The 24,450-nt window shown below is 40.6% G+C and overlaps 2 protein-coding genes across 2 annotated transcripts in view; one reads left to right on the top strand and one right to left on the bottom strand.

Moving 5' to 3' along the window:
• Nucleotides 1-678, bottom strand: part of ELF1 (E74 like ETS transcription factor 1) — a 74,389-nt gene extending 73,711 nt beyond the window's left edge. Inside the window, exon 1 of the mRNA XM_068675521.1 lies at nucleotides 536-678. The gene's annotated coding sequence lies outside the window, so the exon portion shown is untranslated. The remainder of the gene's footprint in view (nucleotides 1-535) is intronic.
• Nucleotides 627-22,470, top strand: WBP4 (WW domain binding protein 4). Its single transcript, XM_068675593.1, has 10 exons — nucleotides 627-766; nucleotides 4,962-5,034; nucleotides 6,497-6,559; nucleotides 6,657-6,780; nucleotides 7,663-7,884; nucleotides 8,827-8,882; nucleotides 12,126-12,192; nucleotides 14,123-14,289; nucleotides 15,142-15,326; nucleotides 17,656-22,470. Coding segments are annotated over exons 1-10 (1,167 nt in total). The 5' UTR covers nucleotides 627-764; the 3' UTR covers nucleotides 17,864-22,470.
• The last annotated feature ends 1,980 nt before the right edge of the window (nucleotides 22,471-24,450 follow it).

The following is a 24,450-nucleotide window of genomic DNA, read 5'->3' as shown; positions in this document are numbered from 1 at the left end:
TACCCACATGTTGAATCCGCCACCCCCCTGTTTTATTTTTTTTTTGCAATAAACAAGCAGAGGGCCTTTTAAATTCATGACTCACTGCCCAGGCTTCCCCTCCGCCCTCAGCAGCACACATCGCCAGCTGCAGCCGATGCATTAAGATTATTATTTTTTATTTATTTTGTTGGTCTCGCAGCGGCGTTGGGCAACACTTCGCACAGTATCGAGAGGGCAGGAGGCAAAAGTGAGACGACTTTTAGCGGAGGGAAGGAAGGCAGCGGCCGAGGGGGGCACCCAACAGGCGAGCCCCAGGGCGGCGGGGCGAGGCTGCCAGCAGGGCGGCGGCGGGGCGAGGAGGACGACGAAGAGGAGGAGGAGGAAGAAGAGGGAGGAGAACCCAGCACCCACTCTCTTCTACACCCCAAACTCCGCCAAAAGTTGCCAGGGGGTCGCGGGGAAGGGGCCGGCGACCCCCTCCCAAAACAGCGGCGGCGGGGCTCGAACCCGCGGCCCCCGGGTGCCGACCCCCGTCCGCGCCCCCCCCACTCACCGGCGGCGGCGGCTCCCTGGGCGTGCGGCTCCCCGCGGGGCGCTGCCTTCGGCCGGGGGGCGAGGAGGAGGAGGAGGAGGAGCGGGGAGGAGGAGGAGGAGGTGGTGATGATGAAGGGCGGGTGGAGCAGAGCTGGGCTTGAGCCCTCCCGGCTCCCATCGCCGCGCTCCGCCCCGCTCCGCCCCAGCGGCACCGGCGGAGGGCAGCGGTGGAAGAGGCGGCGGCGGCCATGTGAGTGCTGGCGGCCGGGACCCCGGGCACGGGGATGGGGAGGGTGGGCAGGGCTGGAGCCGGCCCTTTGGGGCTGGGGGAGCCCAAACAGCCTGGGGAGAGCTCAGGCTGCAGCTTTACTGTCCCCTTATTGCTCCCCCGGCCCCCCGGGTGTTTGTTTGTGCTGCCTTTTGCCCCTATCTCCGCCCTTATCTCGGCCGGGCAGCGCCGCGGGGAGCTCTCCCCCTGCCGGGTCTCTTCGCTACCTCCAGCTCCGGCTGCAGTTTGTGGAAGAAACCCCCCTTTTCTTCATTTTTGCTGCCTCTTTTAGCCACTTAAAATATTTAGGAAACACCTACTGATGCTTGGGCGCCTCTGGGAGGGGGGTGCAAAACGCAGGGGTTGCTCTGTGTGACCTAAGAAAGTCAGATGACATCTGCTTGCTTCTCCTGCTTTTCAAAATATCCTTTTTTCTCCTTAAAATCACACGAAATGGATCCAAAATTTGAGATCTGGTGGGGAAGTATTTGGTGGTTCAGCTGCTGGAGCCTGCCTTGCAGACTCACAGTAGGTGCAGCAGCGTTCGTCATTTTAGCTCCTGCTAAATTTATACCCAAACAGCTTCTTGACCCAATTTGTCACTTTTTTTTTTTTTTTTCACCTTCTCTCTCTCTCTTCTAATTCTTATCATACTCTCCCTGACATGGCCCAGATCCTTCTCCATCTGCAGCAGCAGACCTCTGCTCTCAGTAGATATTCCTGACCTCGGATGTTTAATGCCAAAGGCTGGCTCGGGCTCTTGGCTTTAGGCTCCCCCCGTAAGGCCTCAATCCCTAATGATTTTAGTTTCTCATTCTGAGAGCTCACCAATACAGAAAGACTGAAAGATATTTTCATTAAATTAGCTCTTCTCGAACGGCTTCCCCTGCAGAAGCTCTGCTGTGAGATGTGTGGAGTTTTTTCTTTTTTTTTTCTACTTTGTTGAATTTCAGAAGTATTATTTTGCTTTAGAAGTGCACAGTGTTCCTCAAGAGAATTTATTAGTATTTCTGAAAAATGTGCCCTGTTGAGTGGCTGCTACAGACCATCAGACTAGATCAGCTAGTCTGAATTCTCGTATCTTTATGTAGCCAGGAGCTAGGATTTGGGGATTTCTCACTTCACACACAAAGATCTGTGTTCAAGAAGATGATGCACGCCTAGGCTGTTCAGTGCTCAAACCTGTAGAAAGCTGGAAGATATTAACTGTGTGTGAAATCTTCAGACTTTGCAGATATTAAGACCAAAGAAGACCCTGAGCATGCGTATGAAGTCGTTCCCCCTAAAGGCCGATAATTTGGACAGATACATCCCTGATACACGTCCCTCTGCATCCCTGCCAGATTTCAAGTCTGGTGTTTCAGAACAAAGCTATTCAAAGCAAATACTTCCAGATTTTGTTTACATGGCCAAATTATTTTTTTTTCTTGTTTTCAGATACTTTTTTTTTCCTTGTATTCAGAGCCACCTGACACATTTAGTTCTTATTCCCTGTCCTCCCTTTTCTTCTTTATTTTTCTTCTTCCAGGCAGCATGTGGTAGGAACCAAAACCTCCATCCCAGTCTCACAATAAAGTTTGTCAAAACTTTTCTTTGCTGAAGACAGTGTCTTTATTAGGGTTTCTTAATTCTTCCCAATATAAGTGCTGCTTGCACTGTCTGCTAAAGCATTAATAATTTGCCTAGGAGGAGATGCTCACGTATTGACAGGGGGCTCTGACTTGAGAGCTCGGGGCCTTGGACTCCGGCACTGCTGGAGTCGCTCCTCAGGTTGCTTTCTGCATGTTGTCAACAGAACCTGGTCCTTTTGTGGTCTCCCAAACACACGGTTTGTGGGCAGGAGTGCACAACCTGAATATTTTAACACAGGCTGTGTGATTCTAATGTCCCAAGGAATTAATTGTGCCGAGGAAAAGTACCTGCAAGGACTTTCTAAAATAAAATGATCCCCTTGATTTTCGCACAATTTAAGGACCTTTGTATTTTAACTGCATCTACTCTCAAGGCTGTATTTGGTAGATTACTGGAAAAAAAATCCCATATTTGACCAGTTATCAAGCAGGATTAACTTTCAGGCTGGTGAGCGGAGCCTGTGAAGCATCCTGGCAGAATCCTGCTGAAGAGGGATCTTCCTGCAGCCCTGCTGGTATGTCACAGGCTCCGGCCCTATTACAGTGGCAGATGGGATTTGAGGGGTAGTTAAGATGAGCTTGCTCTTTTTTTTTGAGTGGTATGAGCTCAAGTGGAAAATCTAAGCATATAATACTCAGGAGACTCCTAAGTTGCAGATCTGGGACTGTAATTTACACAATTAACTCTGTTAAGCATAAAATAGTAGGATTTAAGGTTCCCATGATATCAGGTCTACTGCACAGCATTGTGTTTACCATCTCAGATCTTCAGCAACACCAACAGGAGGTGAAGACAAAAGTTTTCCTTGCCAAGGCCTTGAGTTTTGTGTTTAGGTCCCAGCTGTGCCTCAGGTTTCTCAGTGATCGCTCTGTGTAGCTACAGGGGCTTGTGACAGATGTGATGATGACCTTTGCCTTGGGAAAGTTAACGCAGCTTTTAGCTGGAAATTCACCTTGGGTGATGTCAAAGAACTTAGGGACAGTTCAGGAGCCGTAGTCCAAAGAGGAACAAGGCCCTAGAGGTATTTCTGAGCTTTGAACCTCTCCCTCCCACTCAGCTGCTTTTCAAACCACTTTCAGATTTCCCAGGCATATTTCCCAGGAGTATGGATCTCGAAAGCCTTTTAATTAAATGTGTGACGAAGTAATCACCCAGGTTTAAAGTCCACTGTGTAGAGATGAGAGGATTTCTGTGTAAGTCGGGGGAAGCCCAGCTGCTTTCTGGCTTCCCAGCAAATTGCTCGGAAAGCTGCGTGCTGCTAACACGCTTGCTTACAGGTTGAAATGTTTTTGGAGAGTGGATTCACCATACTTACAACTTTAAATAGCCACAGCCTCTTGGAAATCGTGTTTTTACACTAAGCACTGGTGGGGAGGCATATTTTGATCTCTCTGCTTCAATTTTAAGAGTGAAGTCAGGTCTGTTTCTGTTACGAAAGATGTGCTTGCACATGAAAGGTTTGGGGTGGTATTTTTACGTGTGGAAGAAGTTTTGTTTTCATTGAATTAAAAAGTCAGGAAGTATTTTCCTTAAATTGTGTACATTGATCTTGAAGTGGAAGGCAGAGATCCATTTTTTTGGACTAATCTTGAATATCCTCAATGTCATCTTGATTTTTTTTTTTATTATTTTTTCCCCTTATTCCTTTTATTTTAATTGAAAAAAATAAAATCTGTTGCTGAAATATTTTCTACTGAACCAAGGCATTGCATCTGTCCCTGCAAGCCAACAAGACGTGGAATTATTTCTGCAAAACCCTCGTCTGCCATTAGAAAGAGGTTGTTGATGACGAATCACCCTTTATCTAATCGTGGGAGGGCTTGTTTGTTTTACTGGTAAATACTTTTATGTACCAACTTCTGAGCTCTGAAGAGTTTTCCCCGTGTTTTCTCACACACAGACAACTTCTTATCTAAATGGGCTGGTTCAGAAATGCTCACGTTGTCGCACGGGAACACCCAAAGCACTTGCTGTTGTGTCTGGGACCCCACAGGTCCCAGTCTGCCCTGGGACTCCTCGCCTTAGCTCACCTTGTCCAGGACCACACCTCTGTGTTGCCTGGCTCACTGAGGACAGTATCCAAAATGGGCTTTGACATTAAATCAAAATTTTACCCTGAGAAGCATTTCTGTATGCATTTTTTAATGAAAAACAGCACGAGTTGCACATTTCTGACAGGTCTGTGATGAATAAAGGTATCTGCTGCTGCTTGTTTAGCTTTGGCTTGTGTTGTCTTATATTTCTGGTCCTCACAGCATTATCTCTGTTGGAAAAAAAAATAAAATATTGCAGTCTTCAAGGATCAGTTGGGTAGATCTTGCTACTGAGCTGTGCTTTATGAACCACTGTAGTCAACACAACTATTCTTGCTTGCTTGCCATAGCTTAAAGAAAAGCCCCAAAATAAAAACACCAAAAAAAATCCTCATAGCACTCAATCACCCAAAGACAGCGACTCGGTTTGGTTTCTGAGGCTATGTATTTTACAACCCGTGGCTTTGATTCTTGTTTCAGATTGCACATCTTCTCTTTTTCCTTCTCCCCAGGGCCGATTACTGGAAATCTCAGCCCAAAAAGTTCTGCGATTACTGCAAGTGCTGGATAGCAGACAACAGACCTGTACGATCATCCTCTCTGCTAAGTCCATGATTCTGAAATACTAAGAATTTGAATTATGGCCTATAAAATCACGTGTTAATTTATTAATACATGAACTGTGCTGTTTAGAAATGTTTGTGTAGTACTTGTGATATTTAAGATGTGTTCCGTGAGAGCCACGTACCTGCACACAAGATGGTGCGTGCTGTTTGTACTTGGCAGTGCAAGAGAAGAAGTGAAATATTTGATCCTGCTTTTTCTTCAGGACCTGTAACTGAACATTTGATCTGTCCTGAAACTTTGTCCATGCCTGTTCCTAGCCTTAGTATGCAAATAGAAAGCAAAACCTGGTCTACATGCTGTTTGTATATAGCAGGCCTGGTACAGCCAGTGCTGTAAGCACTTAAAGGAAATTTCTTTCATTTCACACAGCCCACAGAAATGTTGCTGGGTCAAAGAAAGGTGTTTCTGACTTGCAGACACCTTTTGCAAGACACCTTTTTTAGACCCATTGGTTTCTCACTTTAAAAATAAGTTCTGCCCTCCTGACTTGATGCCAAAGGTACTCCTGGAGCTGAGCTTCATCTGGTTTACAATGAGATACCTGTAACTCAGAAGCACAGATGTGAGCTGATTGGTTTAGGTTTCTTTTATATAGTCAGCAAAGGGAAATATACATTAAGGAGGGTGTTTAGGTAACTTATAAGCCTGCTTTCAGAAGCGGTCAATCATCATCTGGATGTGCATCCCCTGCACATCTGTTTGTGCAAAGAAATTTGGGGTTACTAGGTCAGCTTCAGGCACCTAATTTTTGAACACCTAAGTGAGATCAGATGTGTTTTCTGTGAACCACATGAGGGTTTCAGCTGTCACACCTGTACAGCTTCTGAACTCCTTCCAGTTTCTACTGGGTTTGTTTGTTTGTTTGTTTTTCTGGCAGCTTTTTAGCTTGCAGACTGTTCTGTTGTCCTCATTTACCCAACTTGAGCCTTTTCTCCCTCTCAGATTTGTGGGCCTGGAGACTGGTTACGTTCATAGGATCTTTCTACAGTTGGGAATTATCTAATTAAGGACAATAGCTAATGTTTGCAATGCTAAATAGACCACAATGTTTTTAAAAGTTTGCAGAAAAACCAACAAAATGGGTAAAAAAAAAATGTGTGCTACTTAGGATAGCATAGAGAGGGAACCCAAATTCCATGTTACTCATCTCTAATATACGTGCTGAGTATTATTATTTCTGAAGTTTTAAATCTCTTAAATACAGAATATGAGCGTTTATACTAAAACTTTTGAGCGTTACTGTTTTTTCATAAGTTTTGTATTGTGTTTTGTAGTGTTCCTGAATTTATTATGAGGAAATATTTTCAAAGCAGGTTACATTTAGGCTTGTTGAACTAAGTTTAGTCTAATTAAATTTTAACTAGCTGCAACAAATTACAATTGGATGTATTATTTTTCTTGTTTTTTCTTATTTTTTTAGAGCATAGAGTTTCATGAAAGAGGAAAGAATCATAAAGAAAATGTGGCAAAAAGAATTAGTGAGGTAACTCTATTATCTTACTTTCACAAATACATATATTTAATCACTTTTATTATCAGACTTGCTTAATTTATTCTCTTGGGCTTTTGTTTTCTTTTAGATTAAAAAGAAAAGCTTGGAAAAAGCAAAAGAAGAAGAAAACATGTCAAAAGAATTTGCAGCAATGGAGGAGGCTGCAATGAAAGCATATCAAGAGGATTTGAAAAGGCTTGGAATCAAGCCAGGTAGTTCATATAGTTGCCAAAGGATTAAAGACAAAATTGAAAGAATATTGAATAGGAATGTTTTTTTTTCTTAAATTAGGTTTTAGAAATATGAGACTAGGCCTCCAGGACTGTGTTTGCTTGTTTATTTATTTATTTATTAAAAAAAAAAAAAAAAAAAAAAGGAAATGTGAGCCTGCAAATTGCCGGTAGTAGAAGTTGCAGTACAGATTGTTTTTAGCTATGGTGTCCTCAGGTGCATGGAACAATCTGGTTTGGAATGGAACATTTAAACAATGTGAAAGCACACACACACATACACACACAAAACAAACAAAATAAAAACAGTAGTTAGTACTTGGAATCAGCAGCGCAGCTTCCTTTAATTTTATTTTTCACTTTTACCACTTGGAGACAAAAGTTCCTATCAAATAGGAGCACTTGGACTTGCACTGGTATCAAGTAGTAGAGATTAAAATCTGCTACTCGGCTTGCAGTTCAGCAAGTACCTTTGTTCAGTCAATGCAAAGATGTATTGTCCTTTTTAAAAAGTTGTTGTTTAAAGCTCCTGCAGTAGTTCTTCCTCAAGACTCTTTTAGTTTCTTTGGGTTTAGTCAGAGCTTGTGGATTCTTACAGTTTGTGTGTTATTATTCATCTTTTGATACTTAGATATCAAATATCAAAAGTTATTATAAGGAAGATACTATCTTGTAACACTATTGTATTGCTAAAATGAAAGGTTCTTTGAATGTAATCTCTTCAGTTTGGCTACTACGAGTGTAATACTAATGACTAAAAATACTCCTAAGAACAAAATTTCCTATTTGCTGTTACATAAGTGACTAATATTTAAACTCAGATTAATGCTCTTGTTTTTTAACTGAGTGTTATTTCTCTTTAAGATGAGGTAGGTCCCAGTTCAGTGCTGAGTAAAACACTGAGTAGCACAACAGAAGATAAAGGAAAGAAGGAAAAGAAGGAAAAGAAAGAAAAGAAAGAGAAGAAGGAAAAGAAAAAAAAGACATCTCCGGGCGCCTCAGAGTCACCGAAAGTTGAAACGAAGGAGTGGGTGCAAGGACTTTCTCCTGAAGGCTACACTTACTACTACAATACAAAAACAGGAGGTAAAAATTAGTGAGGAGCAAATGCAGATAGACGTATAGCATACAAATGACTAAAGACAACCTGCATTTCTTTACGCTTCCGCTATCTCAGTAGGAAGCTGATTATTAAAATCTGAACAATTAGATGGAGTTTTTGATACTTAATAATCAAGTCTTAGGCATCCGGAACTTGAGGCTGTATTTGTTTTTTCTTAATAATAATGGGATAACACAGTAATTCTACTGTTTCTGGAAAATGTTAGCCTCTCAGAGGTTAAATATACAAAAGATAGCTGTGCTTTTTCTAAAAATGCTTTATCAGGAATGAGAAGTGAACTGGATGATTATTTGGGCATTGATCATGCTCAAGTAAATGAGGGCAGTTATGAATTGTTCTCTGATTGTTTCTTTCCACATTTACAGGATTTATCTAACAGACTGACTTCTGTTGAGGAGCGATGTGTTATGAGCTTATATTTCATACTCTAAAGTTACACTTTAGAGCATAAAAGCAACCCTTTTTTATGATTAATGAGAACATAAACTGTTTCTTATAAATTTAGAGATGACTTCAGTATTTAGTTTAGTCTTTCCTTCTACAGGGTAACTTCCAAAAGGTAAAAATCTTGTGTGTTCAGTTTCTTCTGACCTATGCTACCATAAAAAAAAAAAGACCTTTTTGTACCAAATTTCCAGTATCTGTGTGTCAACCAGAATCTAACAGTCTGGCAGATTAGTTCTGATAAAGCCAGTTGTAATTATGACACTTTTGTTTATTGTTATACTACAGCTAGATATATTCCATCAGAACATATATTATCCTTGATCAATGTTACACTTGCGATGGGTGCACATATCAGTATCTTAGCGGTTAGATCTTTGTTTTTTTTATATTGTTAAACATGATCAGGACTGAGTGATGGGTGAAATTTGCTTTTGTTTTTTGTTTGTTTTTTTTTTAAGAATCACAGTGGGAAAAACCTAAAGGATTCCAAGGCAACTCTAAAAATTCGCAAACGGTAATCAAACACTGTTATTTGTACTTTTCTTTGCCCTTGTAAACACTTACCAGAAATGAGCTGAGCAATTTGCAAGTCTCTCCTGATTGCAGACGATAAATTGTTTGCTCTTAGTAAACATAGGAAACATAACATAATGTAAGTATATAGGATCATTTATGACATGATGAAAATTGAAATTCTACTGTACATGTTTTTTTTGCATTAATAATTATCAAGAGAAGAGATAATGATGGTTATGTTTTTACAGAATGTTTTTTTAATGCATTAGCCCATTGAATTGAAAGCTTATGGAAAGCTCTGATTAAATTCTGTTCAGCTTTTTGTAGCTCTCCTCTCCTTTTACAGTAAGATGGAACATGAGCATTGAAGAGACATCAGATCTGAACTATAGCTCATGAGTTTCTTCTACCACAGCGATGTAGAAATCTTTAACACTTAAAAGAAAAAAGGAATTTTTCCTTTTTCACAACTGCTCAGTGAGAAATAGCTGTTTGTTATGTGTATGAAGAAATGTGTGTGTGTTTGTGTGTTGTGTTTTAGCACTGCGTGGAAAACACAGAGGCTACATTGTCCAGTAGTAAAGAAAAAATATCTTTTTGTGTTTGCTTTAGGGTACATTTATATGATAATTTGTCCTTTTTGTAGGTTTCTTAGTGGCACGGTTGCCATCTGCAAGCAACCTTTTAGCATTTTACTGTATTTTCCTGATTTAAGGGACAGGCAAACCTTCTGAATAGTTCAAAGACTATTTATTATATTTATTTATTATATTTATTATTATAATACATTTATTATCATCATCAGTGGACTTTCCCCTGATATTTTTCACTCCAGGAATTTAGTGTTTCACAACATTAAAAGCACTATTTGTACAACATTCCCATGAAGTGGTGTTAAATTTTTCCCATTTTCAAGATAAGGGTAATAGCGCAGTATGATTTCAAGTCACTGTTGTCTGCTAGTACTGGATTTTCTGTTGGAGAGCAAAAAATCCTGTCTTTTTCAGAATGCTCGACATTCTGTCACCCTGTATTGTTGTATCTTAGAAGGTAGCCTTTGTTTGGTACTGGGTACTTACAGACTGAGGAAAAACTGGTTATAATAGTGTATATTTTTAGGAAATTGAATCAATTTACAAAATGTCACATTCGTTGTCTTTATTCTCTCTCTCTGTTAAGACAGGGTTTTATTTCAGAAACAGATTTTTTTTTATACTGTGTTTATTCATGTCAGAGCTGCCCAACACATGCTACTCCAACTTTCTGTTTTCTTTCCCCTGCAGTTTTGCCCATCTTGTTAACCAGGTCTTCAACTTTATCTTTTCTGTCAAGGCGTAGCTTTGCAGTATTTTTAAGCCAGCCTTCCCCTGAAAGAGGTGGTCCAGTGACTGATCGTGTATGGTCCTTGGTGTGTGTTTGTCCTGACAGTGAACTCATCCAGGGAGTGGAAACCTCGGAGTTTAGGTTACTGCTTGTTTCCTTGAATCAGCCTTCTGGGCAGTCAGAATTGCCCGTTCAGGAAGACCAGATGGAGGAGGGAAGGAGCTGCCTTCTTGGCAGCAGTCTGAAGTTAGCTCGTCTCAGCTGTATCATAAATACGCACCTTCGGCCTCGGCTATCTCTCTCGTGCCACATGGCTGTATTTTGCCATTCCTCCCTCGCCCTGATCTGTGACTTTGTGGTGTCTCTAGTTACTTCAGCTCCTGCTGAAAACGAGCGTTTAATTGCTCCCTTATTTAGTCTGAGCTAAAGATACTGGGAATGTTCCAGATCTTCAGCAAGGACTCACGTTTCCCACAAATTAAAGGGCATGTTTGCAATTTGTCGTGCAAGTGAGATTCATGGTCCCTCCTTGCTTTATACCAGGTTGGCTTGCTGCTCAGGCTTTGCAAGAGGTGCAGAGAACAGAGCAATGAAAGGCGTGGTGAAGGCTACCTACAGCTTCACTTAGATTGATGTCATGCTTGTTGGCATTTATGTAGTAGGATGCTCAGAGTGCCAAATGTCAAATACCTGCTGAAAACCTAAACCTCAGGATCTAACTGTAACAAAAAGGATAGCTTGCACATAAGTACAGTCTTTTGTCCTCTTTCGACTTACATAAGATAAATTTTCCTTTTTTTTCCCTCATGTTTAAACTATCACATTGAAACTTTTGAGAGCAAAAACTTGAGGAAACTTGATCACTGAAGGTTTTCTTGCTTTTGCCTCCTCTGAACAAACCAGCATAATTTTTTGTTCCTTATGTAGTTTTCTACAGAGCGGATGTGAACTTCTTAATTTGTTGTTTTAAAAAGAAAAACGAGGTTTTAATGGAGTATTAAGCAAATGGATAGGAATGTGTGTGGAAAAATCCACGTATCTCTGCGTGTATCTATACACAGAAACTTTTATTAATGCAAAAATGATGTGTGATGAAGCTATACAGAAGTCCTGCCCAGTACAGGGGAGTGAGTAATGTTAGTACTTAAGGAGCAGTGAAAAAGTTTTATGTGTAAGTGTTGCTGAAATCAGGTTCTTAACAAAGATCTTAACTCATGTAATGTATGATTATTTATTCTGCAAGTAATTTTTATTTTAATTACGCATCCACAAAGACATACAAGCAGCAAATTCAGCCACATTTCTCCTGCATTGATTAATCAGAATGAAAAATCAACGTTTTGTTGAAATTGGTGCTTTTCCAAATCAAGTAAATTCATTGGCATGCATTCTTGCAAAGGTTAATTCTTCAATTATTTCTGGTGAATGTGTACTTTGGAATAAATTTTAGAAGGCTATTTTGTTTGCTTTTGTTTACTCAGTGATAGTATTTCTTGATACTGGTTTTCTATAGCCCTGACAAAACTTGCAAGACTTCCAGAGAGATTTTTCAGTCTCTACTTAAGACAATGAACAAAATGGGAAATGACAAGTTAAGATGTGAATTTGGAAAATCAAAAACATATAAAATGTTGGGCTATATCATAATTCGAACTGTATGGCATAGTAATTATCCACTATTTGAAAAAAATGTGTATATGGATTTGTGGTTCTTTAAAGATAAGCAATTCAACCTCATTTGAGTCAAAGGAAATAATTTGTAAGAGTTTAAGGAGTTCAAGCTTCAGACAGGTTTTGAAACAGTAAAATTATCATGAGCAAAACTATTAAAGGGATGAAGTCTTATGTTTTGTAAGTGATTCTTTCGCTGATCCTTAAAAGTCTTTGTTTTTAATTAGCTTCTGTATCTTTTTCTCAGGGAGCAGTGTGGGTAGAAGGTGTCACTGAAGATGGTCATACCTATTACTATAACACACAAACAGGAGGTAAGGAGTTAAGCTCTGTTTCAGAACAGAGGGTTTTCAGAGCAGCATTTTATTTTGCAAATAGCTGTATTTTAAGGCCACTGTTCAGTTCTATATCTTTTAAGCTCTTGTCTTAGTTGAAATAGACTTGTTGCTTAGCTCGCTCAGTGCTGGCTTTATAAATGTATTATGAGATTGTATACATTTGTGCTTTGTAGGCTTTTTTAAACCTTTAACTTACAACTCTAAGGTATGGGTTCTTCATTTCTACATATGTATTAAAGTTTTAGTTTGGAAACCCAAAGGGATAGGATTTTGTTTTACCAGGTGTATGGAGCTGAAGTTTAGGATCTCCTAAACTTTTCCTCTTGTTGACAGAGGACTGACGCAAGAATCCAGAATCAGAGCCCCTGTTTCTTTTCCCCATTTTTTTTTCCCTGCCTGGGGAACTTTGTGGTAACTCCCCCAGAACAGGCATTAGTTTTCTAAATCTGTTCAAATCAGGTATGGTCAACAGTGCCTCTCTGGAGAGCAAGTGAATGCCAGCTATGAGTTTTCCTTCTGCTGTTGGGTATGAAGTGGAATTCCTAATGATGCCAAGAATAGGAAAGAAAAAACAAAACCCTTTCAGTTTTTCAGCATGCCACCTCTCTTCTCAAATGATTTGTGGTTTCTCTTCTGAGAGGGAAGTGAGTTGCTGGTTATTTTTAAACATTGCCTTCGAAGTTCAGACATTTTATGCTTTTGGTTGTAACATTTTTTAAGTTCTTCACGGACACGTTGCACTTAAGTATGTCTTTATGATCATTATATTCGGTAAAACTTGAGATTGTGAGACTTCAAAGTGATCCCTTATTTTTATCTAGTTGCAGGTATCTTGCAAATGCTTGAAATACTTGTCAGCTCTGCTAACGCTAATCCTATTTTCTGAAGAAAAGACAAATTGTTAGCCAAGGGGAATGTTCGTAGTGTCTCATCTCAGGCATATAATTTAGGAGGCCAGTATCTCTCGGCTTAGCTCCTGCTATGAATCATGCTTCAGAAGGCTGCACCTTAATCCACTAACTATATGTGATACCTAAAAAAGTGATATTTTATTTTTCTTAGTTACTGGTCTAAAGCTAGATGACAGCAATACCCTTAAGAGACTGCTTTGTTAGTTGTAAGCCACCCATTGTCAATTTTTCACACCTTTACTTCCTCGAGATACATTTAGAAGCATACTTCTTAAGTGCTGCTTTCTGCTAGGGGTTACTTTGGAAATAAAGTAATTGGGAAAATAGTAGTTCTGTTACACTTGAAAGCTTATATAACATTATATATTAAATGTTGGTATACTTTTACCTTATTGCTACTAAAACTGGCTTAAAGACCACTGTTTCACTTTTATTTAAATACCTTCTCTCAATATATTTGCTGGAATACTACCTTCTAATTGAAAACGTGGTCGTATCCTACAGATATTTTTGCCTTTTCAAATTAATGTTTGTATTCCCTTGTTTGCTTGATAGCTGTTTAATTAGAGACCTGACCTTACTGAGCTGAGTAGCAGGGGGGAAGGTTTTATCTGCCCTGAAAGCTAAGAAGCTCACAGTTAGCATTCCTTACCTCATCCTTTCTTTGGCATCAGTGGATAACACAAATCAAATGGGTACCTCCAAAGGTGGCCTGCCCTGTTTTAGGGCGAGAGGGACCAGAGATGTTTGGACCATGGTTTGCTATGCACGATGTTTTTCTTAAGCACTAATTAAAGCAAGCTTTATCAACAGTGAACGCAGTTGTCATGGTGGTATCTTTGCTGAGAAAAATGTACTGAGCAAAGGCAGAGGCCTTGTGCTAAATTATTTGCTGTATATAAGGCAGTACTCCTTCTGAAAGGTGATGCTGTCAAAGCAATAATAGATTAGAGTTAGATACGTAAATAATGCAATTATTCAAATATCTTGGACAGTGTCCACGTGGGAGAAACCTGATGGTTTTGTTTCATCTTCAAATGAGAACAGTAAGCGCGGCAAGCGTTCTGAAGAGGGTGCAGAAACAGGTTCCAAAGCATCTGAATCGGACTCCAGTGAGGAAGACAGTGAAAGTGAAGCACAAAGTCCAGGAAAAAAATCCAAGGTAAATTCTCTCTTTAGATTTATTTTACATATAGTGTTCACTTTCTAGTATTAAATGACTTATCTTTCATCTCTTGTGATAGGCTGTACTGATTGTGGTGAGGTTAAACCTTATGACTGAAAGTAGGAGCTCGCACTTCTTTGAATAGTGAAATTAATCCTTATTTGAAGTTATTTGGCACATTAGTGGCACTGTTCCAGAACACAGAGCATGAACTTCTCTTCAGCCAATTTGAAGAAGAATTCTGCAGCAAGTGTGATGTACTCTGAGAGAGTAGACTGTCTTATCCCTGAAATAATCCAAAAAGTTAATTGGCATTGGCAGCCCTCACAACAAAATCAATTGTGTGTATTTGTCTTCAGTTTTGAAACTTCACATAAAGGGTATGATTATGGCTCTGGTTGGGTCAGGTGGATTTCTGGAACTGGTAGTTCAGAACCAGCAGAGATGGCTTAAATATAATTTGTATTAATTAAACAGGTGTTAATTCTAAAATACATATTTTTGTATCACTGTGCATCGTTATAAACCACCACATGTTAGGTACAAATTGTGTATGTGCATGCACTGAAATTTGCATGTGATTTTTTTGGCCTCTTGTTTTTAAGTAAGCTGTAATCGTCTACCCCTTGATAACTTCAGCTATGACAGTTTTTTTTTTTTTCAACTGTGTATGAGATGAAAGCTCAAGGAAAAAAGTGTAAAGATTTTTATTACAATATGATTTTATTGTTTCAAATCACTCTTGGTTGAAAATTACGAATAGTAGATGATAAATAAAAGATGTAAAATAAAGCTACGTTATGTTTTTATTTAGGCATTTTTGCTTAAGGTGGGTTTTTTCCTCTTTAGAGGAAAGGAGATGATGAATCAGAGGAAGAGAAATCTCCCAAGGCTAAAAAGCTAAGCCCTTATGGGACATGGCGGGAAGTTAATCTGGAAGAAGAGCGTGCATCAGCTTCCAAAGATTATTCCAGTGACAATCCTTATGGAAAATGGCAATCAATTAAAAATGAGGAAGAAGAAGAAGAATCAGGGTGAGTATCTTTTGACCACAGCAATTTGCATAACATTTGTTTCCGGAATCTGTTTTCAGGAGCTGAATCTTTTTTCTTCTTGACTTCTGGTAATTACCACAGCTTTTATTGGGAATGTAGCCTGAAGTACAACCCTTTTCTTGGAGATTATTTAAAGTAATAGCTCTCCATGGAGGATAGCAGTGGCATTTTGTTTCAGTGCAGAATTTCACCCTAAGTACAAAGTAAACTGAAGGGATTTTAAGGATAGTTGTCATCCATCATTTTCCTCAGAGGCTGAGTATCAATTGTTTAAACGTAGTTACTCTAAGCTTACGTTCCTTATATATTGTCTCTTTCAACAATCGGGTTCAGCTGACTCCAGCTCTTGTAGCTGCTTTTTTAACTGCTTCCAGCCTCGGAGCAGCACAGGCAGCTTGTTCAATGCCTCCAGCTTCCAGGCTAAATTCTCTTTCTTTCCGATAAATGGTTAGTTGGGCTACCTCTGCCTGGAGTTCAGGTTGCTGAGGGCCCTAGAAGATCTTGATCTTGATCATAGGGCTTTGAATCTCTTCCCTGTCAGATCAGTAGTTGCTGACGTGAGTGTGCTTTTTGAAGACCCCAAGTGAATTCTACCTAATGTGGGCTGAGCTGTTTCCACAAGCAGTGAATTATTCAATTCATGATGCTGCACTGATTCTGGCTGCTCACTTGAAGGACACAGCCCTTTGTAACACATTTGTTTTGTCTTTAACCCAGCGTTGTAGTAACAGAGTTCTGTTTGAGCTCTCATTTTGCTTGATCCCTAACTTCAAAATAAAGTAAAGCCAAAACAAAACAAAATGCACTAAAACAACTTCTGCTGTCACTGTGGATAAGTACTGGATGCTGTCATAATGTGTTGGTAGACACTTTCTGTAATGCTTTAAGTAAGGAGTTGAAAGACAAAACATGTAATCTGGTTATGCCAATACTAAATTGGAAGCTGTCTCTCTCTCACATGTCCAGCTGATGCACTGCAGATGTTTTCATGACTTGCATCTGATCAGGATTTGTGTGTGTGTGTGTGTTTTTTTTTTTTTCGGTTGGCTGGTTTGGTTTGTTTTACTGCACGATGCCTGAGGTTGCTCATTTTTTTCTGAAGCATACTGTCTTTTGTGGTGAGTTTCCTGTTGCAGTGCCCTCTAGGAGCCTGGAAAAACAGTTTTGGGAGAAGGAAATGAATCTTTCCTTTCATTCTTACCCCATTACACAGCACTTTAGTTTTCAATTATTCAGCAGGTACAGTTCTGTCACTGTTTGATTAAATTAAGCACAGATACACTTCCTTGGAGATAATAATATTGCTTGATAAGTTCCCATAACACCTCCTGTGTTGGGTCAGCTAAACACTTCTTGACTCCAGAGCTGGTAAGTTCTTTCAGTGCTTTTGGAAAGCACTGTCCGATAAAAAGTGCTTTCAGCTACTGAACCTTACATATATCAGTCTGTGTTTTAACACACGTGTAAGGAAGACATGTGGTTGTTCATTAGTTGCTTGCAGTTGAGACTCGACGCAGTGCTAACCACTTTCAGGAGATTTGCTTTTTAGGGTTACTGCCACAGTCACATTTTTTGGACTTGCAGTAATGCCCATGGCTCTTGCTCAGGTGCTCAAGCTGATCCTTGAAGCAGAGGAGCCAACACCGGGTGCAGCACACAAGCTGACACTAAACTAACACTCAGCAGTGCTGAAAGATGGCTGTGTTCCTGGCCGGTCCATACAAATGTACTCCTTAAGGGTGTCTCTTCACAGTGGTGTTATGCTGCTGCTGTGATTCCGATTGTCTTGTGATCTGGATCATTTCTGCCAAGTGTTCAGCTGCTCTCCATTTTATGTTCATGCCTCTGGTTATCCTTCTAGAACACAGTGTTTGCCACCGACCCCCTAAAACTCGTAACTTTTGGACAATGTCCTTGATTATTAGCTGTGATCCTGTGCTCTGAAGCTGCTTCTCCCAGCTTTGGGTTGTTTCTTCATTTGGTAGGCCTGTTCTCTGCTCTGTCACACACAGTCTTGGGGACGGACACCTGAGGAAAACTACTCAGTAGCAAACCATTGCTAATTACTCACTGGCCACCATCTTTCAACATCTTTATTTTTATTTTTTTCTATTTTTTTTTATGGCACTTCACACAAAAGAAACAATGTTTTTCTTGATCTCTGTCATGCTGATGATCTTGGCTAGAAGGCTTCGCATCTAGCTCAAAGCTGCTTTGATGATTAAATATGGATATCACTGTCTGTTGTACACGGTATTCTTTTCCCCATGCAGATTAACTCTTTAATGTTTCCCTCTCTTCCCTCCAGTGAAAAAGTGGACCTGGAGCTTCCTAGTACAGAGAGTGACAACGTGCCAGCTCCAGTGCTAGAGGTTCCCGAAGATGCCCAGGTGATATTTACAGAGAAGACAGTTACCTCCCTTGGAGACCTGGCAGAAGGGGTGCCGACGTTTAAAAAGAGGAAATTTGAAAATGGGAAATCCAGAAACTTAAGGCAAAGACTAAGCGATCAGTAACACATCATTTTAGATTCCATTTAGGCTGGAGAGAATCAAAAGTTTAATATTTTAAACAGGCTTTTATAAAGAAAATGTTGGATAGAAAATAAGGATTTATAGGTATTAAAACGTATGTGAGTTGTACTATTTTTTTATTTTATTTTGATGTGAGTGCATTTGGAATGGAAGTTTGTGCTATATTACTTATGCAATACTGTAAATAGTTTTATGTTTTGTTTCAACCATGCCATCTAAGCTCAGTTAGCTCAGTGTATGCTGTCATTTGGTCAGGTTTTTTACCCCTTTTCTAGGTATGGGACAATGTGCTAATGCTTAATCTGCAAAAAATGATACAGACCTTTTATTTTTACACCAGAACTGGATCAGTGGCATGTACTAGAGAGTAAAATCACCCCCCAAGATAATCTATGTGGAGTAGTTTCCTAACTAATGAGTAAAAGTACTGTGCTTACTAACCTCTAATTAATTGCTTGCAAACTAGTAGGCGATGAGAGTTCCAACATTTCAAGTAGATAAACTGAAAGCTGTTTTTAGGGGAGTTAGTCACACCGGTGCTGCTCATTTCTGATGGTATTCTAAAATAAATTAATTGTGTACATGCATGATCAGTTTGTTAGAGCTCTGCTGAAGGTTTAAACCTGATGAATCTGATTTTTAATAACAGCTCTGGAGCCACCTCTGTCAAAGTAGTAGTTTTCTGTGCTTTCTTCCTGATGCATTTTGGTTTATTGTTGTTTCTTCTAGGATTTTTCTTTCTTTTTACACATCGCATTTTCTTTTTTCGTTTTGGTCTTGTTTCCTTTTTGTCTCTTTCCTCATAAAAAGCAATGACATGGTATTGTCATGAAAAAATATTCCAAAGATCTAGCCCTGCTACAGCGTACAACATCCTTTTTGAGGTGGGTGGTTTTCCTCTGCTGGCAAGAGGAACACATTGAGTAGTGTTACCTAGGCTGGAGGGGCTAAGCTTATCGAAGCTTCATCATTCCCAGTGCTACAGGAGAGGAAAATAAAAGATGAGTGAGTGGAGCTGGTGGCTGAATTGTCCAAGCTGTCTGCTCGGGCTGTTAGAAGTTGGCAGTGTAAATGCTTAGGTGTTTTTTTTAAAGGATTTTAAGTTAAACTTATTAATCTGATGAGTTTTGTCTCCGTTTAGCATCGTCAAGATTCAGTGGCTGCGTTAGACGGCAGCTCTACTTTCCTGCTTCTCTAGGTATCAAACAAAGAGCCAAAAAGGCTGAAATCACGAAACCATTGAGAAACACACCTCCATTTCTAAAGCCCACAGCATTTGGCTCAGGAGAGTCTTGGTCAGAAACAGAGAGCAGAGTTAAGGCAGCTGTCAGAGTCCAGCCACAGCAAAATACAGCTGGTAACTGCTGAGCTTGAACTTCTTGGGGGAAAAAACCTAATCTGTCAGACCAGCTGGCAAAGGAGTGGGAATCTGGTCTATCATACATTACAAGGGAAGCTGAGGTCCTTTTTTTTTTCTCTCTTTATGGTGTGACATTTTTTTGTGTGTAGAAGTGTTTTGGAGTGTAGGTTTTAATCATACATGCTTGTTTGTCAGGGTTGTGTTTCTTCTGGTGTTTGTTTTGAAAAGTTTGAACATTTTCTGTCATATCTAGCTCTGCATGCTCATTGAAAGCTACAGGTGACCACTGGATGCTCTCAGAGTCCAGGAGATGCAGGAATACACACATTTGTTCCACGTGAAAGACCTCGTAAGCAAGGCTAGAACAGAAGTTCCCCTTCTACCATGGAGAGGTTGACAGGTTTCTTTTTCATAAACACTTTAAGCACCTTCTTAAAAACCATGCTCTACCAGCAGTTCTCTTCCTCCATTCCAGTCTGAGGTTGCCTAAACTATATGTTAAAGCATATGAGACCATGTGTGATGCCACTAACACTTCCTTAGCATATTGTAAATAATTCTTGATACATCCCTAAGCCACATTTGCCTTTTTTTACACACTGTCTGCTGCAGGTGCCCTGTGCTTTGCCAGTTCAACCAGCTCTTTCTGCTCCTTGGCCATTGCTGACTGCTGAGTTAGCAGCTGATTGTTCTTTCCTTTCAAGAAACTGTTTTTTTAATGATTTTGTTTTGCCCTGCTGTACTCATCCTCCTTCTGTTACTCCTGAAGTATATTTATTTCTTTCTGATGTGTCTGCAAAATGATTTTATTACTTACTAGTGCTCTTTTTCTGTGGGCTCCACTTTTAATATCCTCTGAAGAGGACGTCTTCCCCTTCTTAGTGAAGTTCCCAAAAAATTGTCATTTTCTCTTTAAAACGTTTTGTCATATCAAAATCCCCATAGGCAGTAATTCCAGATACCTGTAACTAAATTGCTTAAGCAGATGTTTAAAAACATCTGAAAACAGAAGTGTTCCAGGCTCGTTTCCTCGAGGAGCTGCTGCTAGTAGCAATGTGAACCAAAGGTCTTTGCCAAGTGCTGAGCTTCACAGACAAACCAAAGCTAGTCTTTACCTTAGGGGAAAGAATTAAATGTTTTCTTTGTTCGCCACGAGTTGCGTTGGGTTAACTAATGCTGATGTGACTTCTCAAGCCAGGATTTCACCAGAACTGCAGCTCCTCTCTCCCCACTGCCTCTGCAGATCAGTTTGGAGAGAGCAGTTTGTTGCTGGCCCTCGAGTGTAATAAGAGCCAGTTGAAACCAACGTGATACTTAGAAAGTCACTGTTTAATTTTGCACCGTGCTGTCATTTGATATCCTTAGTGAGTGTCTAAACCAAATGTTTTCTCTTGTGTACAAAAATGCAGCCTTGTATGAGAATTAGGGCAGACCCTGGTGTTCCAGGGCATCTGTTCTGCAGAGATAGCTCTCCCTTCTGCCCTATCTCCCTGCAAAATCTTCTGCCTTTGGAATTTGCCATAGGAATCCTCCAGGTATTAGCACAGTTCTGCTCCTCATCTGCTAATCCTTCCTTGGGCTGCACTGACTTTCTGCAAAGGAATGTTGCTGTTTCAGAGGAGCAGCGTTTTGTTTTCTCGCTAATCTGTTTTCTATCACACAGCCTGTTTTTATCCACTCACATGTTGGTTTTTTGCAAACACCTTGAGTTAGGGCCACATCCTTGGCTTTATTTGAAGTCACTTCACTGCACTGTCTTCATTTCCTTGCATCACCTTTCACCAGTCTTGTCTCTTGGAAGGAGAGCTTCGCAGCCTGTCTCCGCTGTGTGCATTTCGACAGGAGGCCCGCCTGAAGTTGACGATGCTTTTAGAAGCACGTATGTTGCATAGGCTAAAAGGGAAGGTGATTTTTTCCTTGGTGTGTAATTCAGCGTGACAGGAGCTGTGCAGGGAGCACCTGCTCAGTTCAACCCAGGTTATAGAGTAATCTTTGTTCCGATTTAGGCCAAGCCAAATTTTAACCCCGCACCTGGGTATTTGTAGAATGAAATGGAGACTTTCCCAGCAGAGAAAATGTTTTTTGTAGTTTGACCCTCTGCTGCTGCACCATTCAAACTAAATACTCGGACTGAGAGGATGGGAGGACAAGTCCTGACATGGATCTGAATTAAATTCACTACCTGGGCATCTATAAAAGCATTTCTCCTTTCCCTCCCTGAAAATAATGTAATTCCAGTGCATATTTTGGCACCTTAGAAGGGGAGTAAAAACCCATTTAATGCTGCCTGGCCTCCTTGGTTTGCTTTTTTGAGTCGTGCCTCCCCCTCCTCGTACTTTTTTATTATTACTGGGGTCTTCCTCAAGCCATCTTCCTCCAGTAGTCCTAGCTATGCACATCTCCCTCTTACCGCTGTGCCGTGCTGTGCGTACACTTTCCCTCATCCCCGCTGAGCTCTCCAGAAGGTTTGGTCTTCTCCTGCGCAGGCCACGGTGTCTCCACCTCCCAGCCTCAGCAGGATGCTCGCCTCGTGTCCTGGAGAAGCACATCCCCAGCTATTTTGGCTGGTTTTGCTCTTTTGGTTTTCTGGTTTATTTTCTTGAAAGAGATTTCATTGCATTCCTCACGGAGCGCTCGCGGCCCTTAACTCCTTGCACTTGCTGCTTCAAAAGCTGTCCGTGTCCCTTCGGCTGGCCCTTCAGTTGTGTCAGCCCCATCTTCTCGGCCTCTTGTGTCCACCTCTCAGGTCCTCTTACCTTCTGCCTGCTCCTCAACGTGGAGATCGTGTTAGCCGTTTGCGTGAGGAATGAGGCTAGCTTTGGGAAATGTTTCAGGATAGAGCTCCAATAAAAGTTTCTGTACAAAATAAATAAAAATGTTGCAAGTAACCTGAAAGAGGATAAATTTGCCCAAGAGGATCCTGGGGAACGTTAGCAAGCACAGGTTTGGTTTTAGCTGTGCACGTAGAAGCAGACTGTGTTAAAAACCAGCAGGCAGCATCACGCAGCCCCCGTGCTGAAGACCAGGTTTGGATCCCTTGCTTGACCAAGAGTGCAGCGAGGAAGGAACCGTGGGGCTGTTCGCAAGCATTTGTTTTACTCTGAGTGTTGTCTGCAAAACCAAACAGCTGCTTTCCCAAACAACTTCTCAGTCGCAAGGGCAGAGTACGGCAAGCTCTTGAAGTGGAGTTCATATGAAAATACCAAATAAAGCTCTCATTTCAACCATCTCTCTTGCTGCTGTTCATGTACTCAAGGGGTTTTGGATGACCTGAGAGAATTACGGGTGCAGATTGTGTTAAAAGTGGGGCCTGGGGTAAATATAAACCCAAACAGGTGTGTTAATATGGAAGGGCTTGTTAAAAGAAGTATTTTTTTTCAGTTTGTGGTCACCGATGTGGGGCCTGGGCGCTTTCCAGTAGCGTGTTAAACAGTTGCTGGAAATTGCTTTTTTTCAGTGCACCAATTATAAGTAACAAACGACCTGGGTTAAAATTGTTAATTTTTAAATTCCTAACAGAACAGAGCCCGGGTTTGCCGGGGTTACTGTTTCAGCACTCAGACTGTCTGAATAGGTAAACTTCTGATGGAAACAGATGGTTACTCGGTAGCCTTCCTACTCCTTGGTCTTAAGAATGAGAAGGAATTACAGACGTGCATTTCCCACCTTTCATAAGCGTGTGCAAATTATTCAGTAACACTGCTTTTACTGAAAAAAAAATATTATAATCTTACTGTCAATGTGATTATTTGGCAATTTTTTTATTATTACAGAAAGCAAAAAAACTACTCAGCTTTGCAAAGCAGCTAGAATAAGATAAGGTAAGATCTGGGCAAACAGGCTATGAAATACCTTTTACTGCAAACAGTGTTAGGTTATTCCTTCCTTTTAACTAAATGATAATAAACAGCCCTCTCTGTCAAAGGAATAAATTCATTTCTAGTGCCAGGATTTCTGAGGCGTTCCCTGGTGCATTCCATGGATGATTAATTAGAAGTAATCAAGATAAGACACCAGTGCTGTTCTGCTTAAATAGCGGGTAAAAATCCATTTTTCCACTGTCGTAAAGCCCCATGTGTTTCTTTGTATAATGTTTTATTTATTCTACAAATATGATTAATAGCATATATATACATAGTATTATGTTTTAATAGCCCTGCCTTTCATCTGGTTTAGAAACATGCTACAAAGGAAGAGTTGTCCTAGGACCAAGAGGAAAGTCATAAAGATAGGAGGTGAGGGTACCAGGGAGAGGCAGGATCGGAGCGATAAAATAGATGTTTTACTGAGACACAGCCCCTGAGTACGACCTCTTTGGTTAAAGGAAGCATTTCTGGCTGATCCATCTCCCCCCACATCTCTTATGGGGTCCTCCAGCCCTGGCAGTGGACACGCTCTGCTTGCAAACGCAGTAACTTGCATTTCGTGGCCAGAGTGAAGAGGTGATGCTATTCCAAGTTCTGAGACTGGAGGTCTCAGGTGCCTGAATTGCAGCTGGTTTTGGAAAGGGATGTCTGAAAGGGAACCCCAGGCATGGGGCAGCAAGTGGCAACTATCATCATTTTCATTTGCAAACTTCTGCTTTTTTCCTTATCATGTTGACAGCTGCTACGTTTAAAGGTAAAGATGTTTTTCAGATATCCAAGTGGAACCTACATTAGCAATGCCAAATCAAGCTCAAAAGGTAAAAAACAAACCCAAACGGATCTTCATCTGATGCCGTTTATTTGTGAATTGTTCGTACCCATCTGCCACGAAGAGTTTCAAAGCAGCAGTCAGTTCTTACAGCTCCTGATTTAAGGTAAAGCTGTAGGAAAAGGTAGTAAAGCCTGATGTATAAATCCACACTTAGGGACTAGGGGAACTAGAGAAGATGCCTTTGCTGCTTTGGCATTGCCCCTTCGTGTTTTGTCTAACAGAGACAGGTGAGTTGTGCTAGAGCCTGACTGGAAACAACCTCATTTCTTAAGCTAATGAGAACATGTAATCATATAACAAATCGTAATGTTAGCACAGCCATTGTTCCCTTGCGGTGTTATTTTTGGGAGTAAAACTGAAATATTTCCTGCTCCAGAAAAGGTAATTTATTTATATTATGCTAGCAGCCAAAAGCAAAAAGGCAGGAAAATGAAGGCCTTGCCTTAAAAATCTTACACTGAAAAAATGCCAAAACAACAGCAAAAATAGCACCTAGGCTGCAGAGGGGAGG

Source organism: Anas acuta, chromosome 1, assembly GCF_963932015.1.
Source record: "Anas acuta chromosome 1, bAnaAcu1.1, whole genome shotgun sequence".
NCBI lineage: Eukaryota > Metazoa > Chordata > Aves > Anseriformes > Anatidae > Anas > Anas acuta.
The sequence above is the reverse complement of the archived record's forward strand: the minus strand, read 5'-3'. Positions and strand labels throughout refer to the sequence as shown.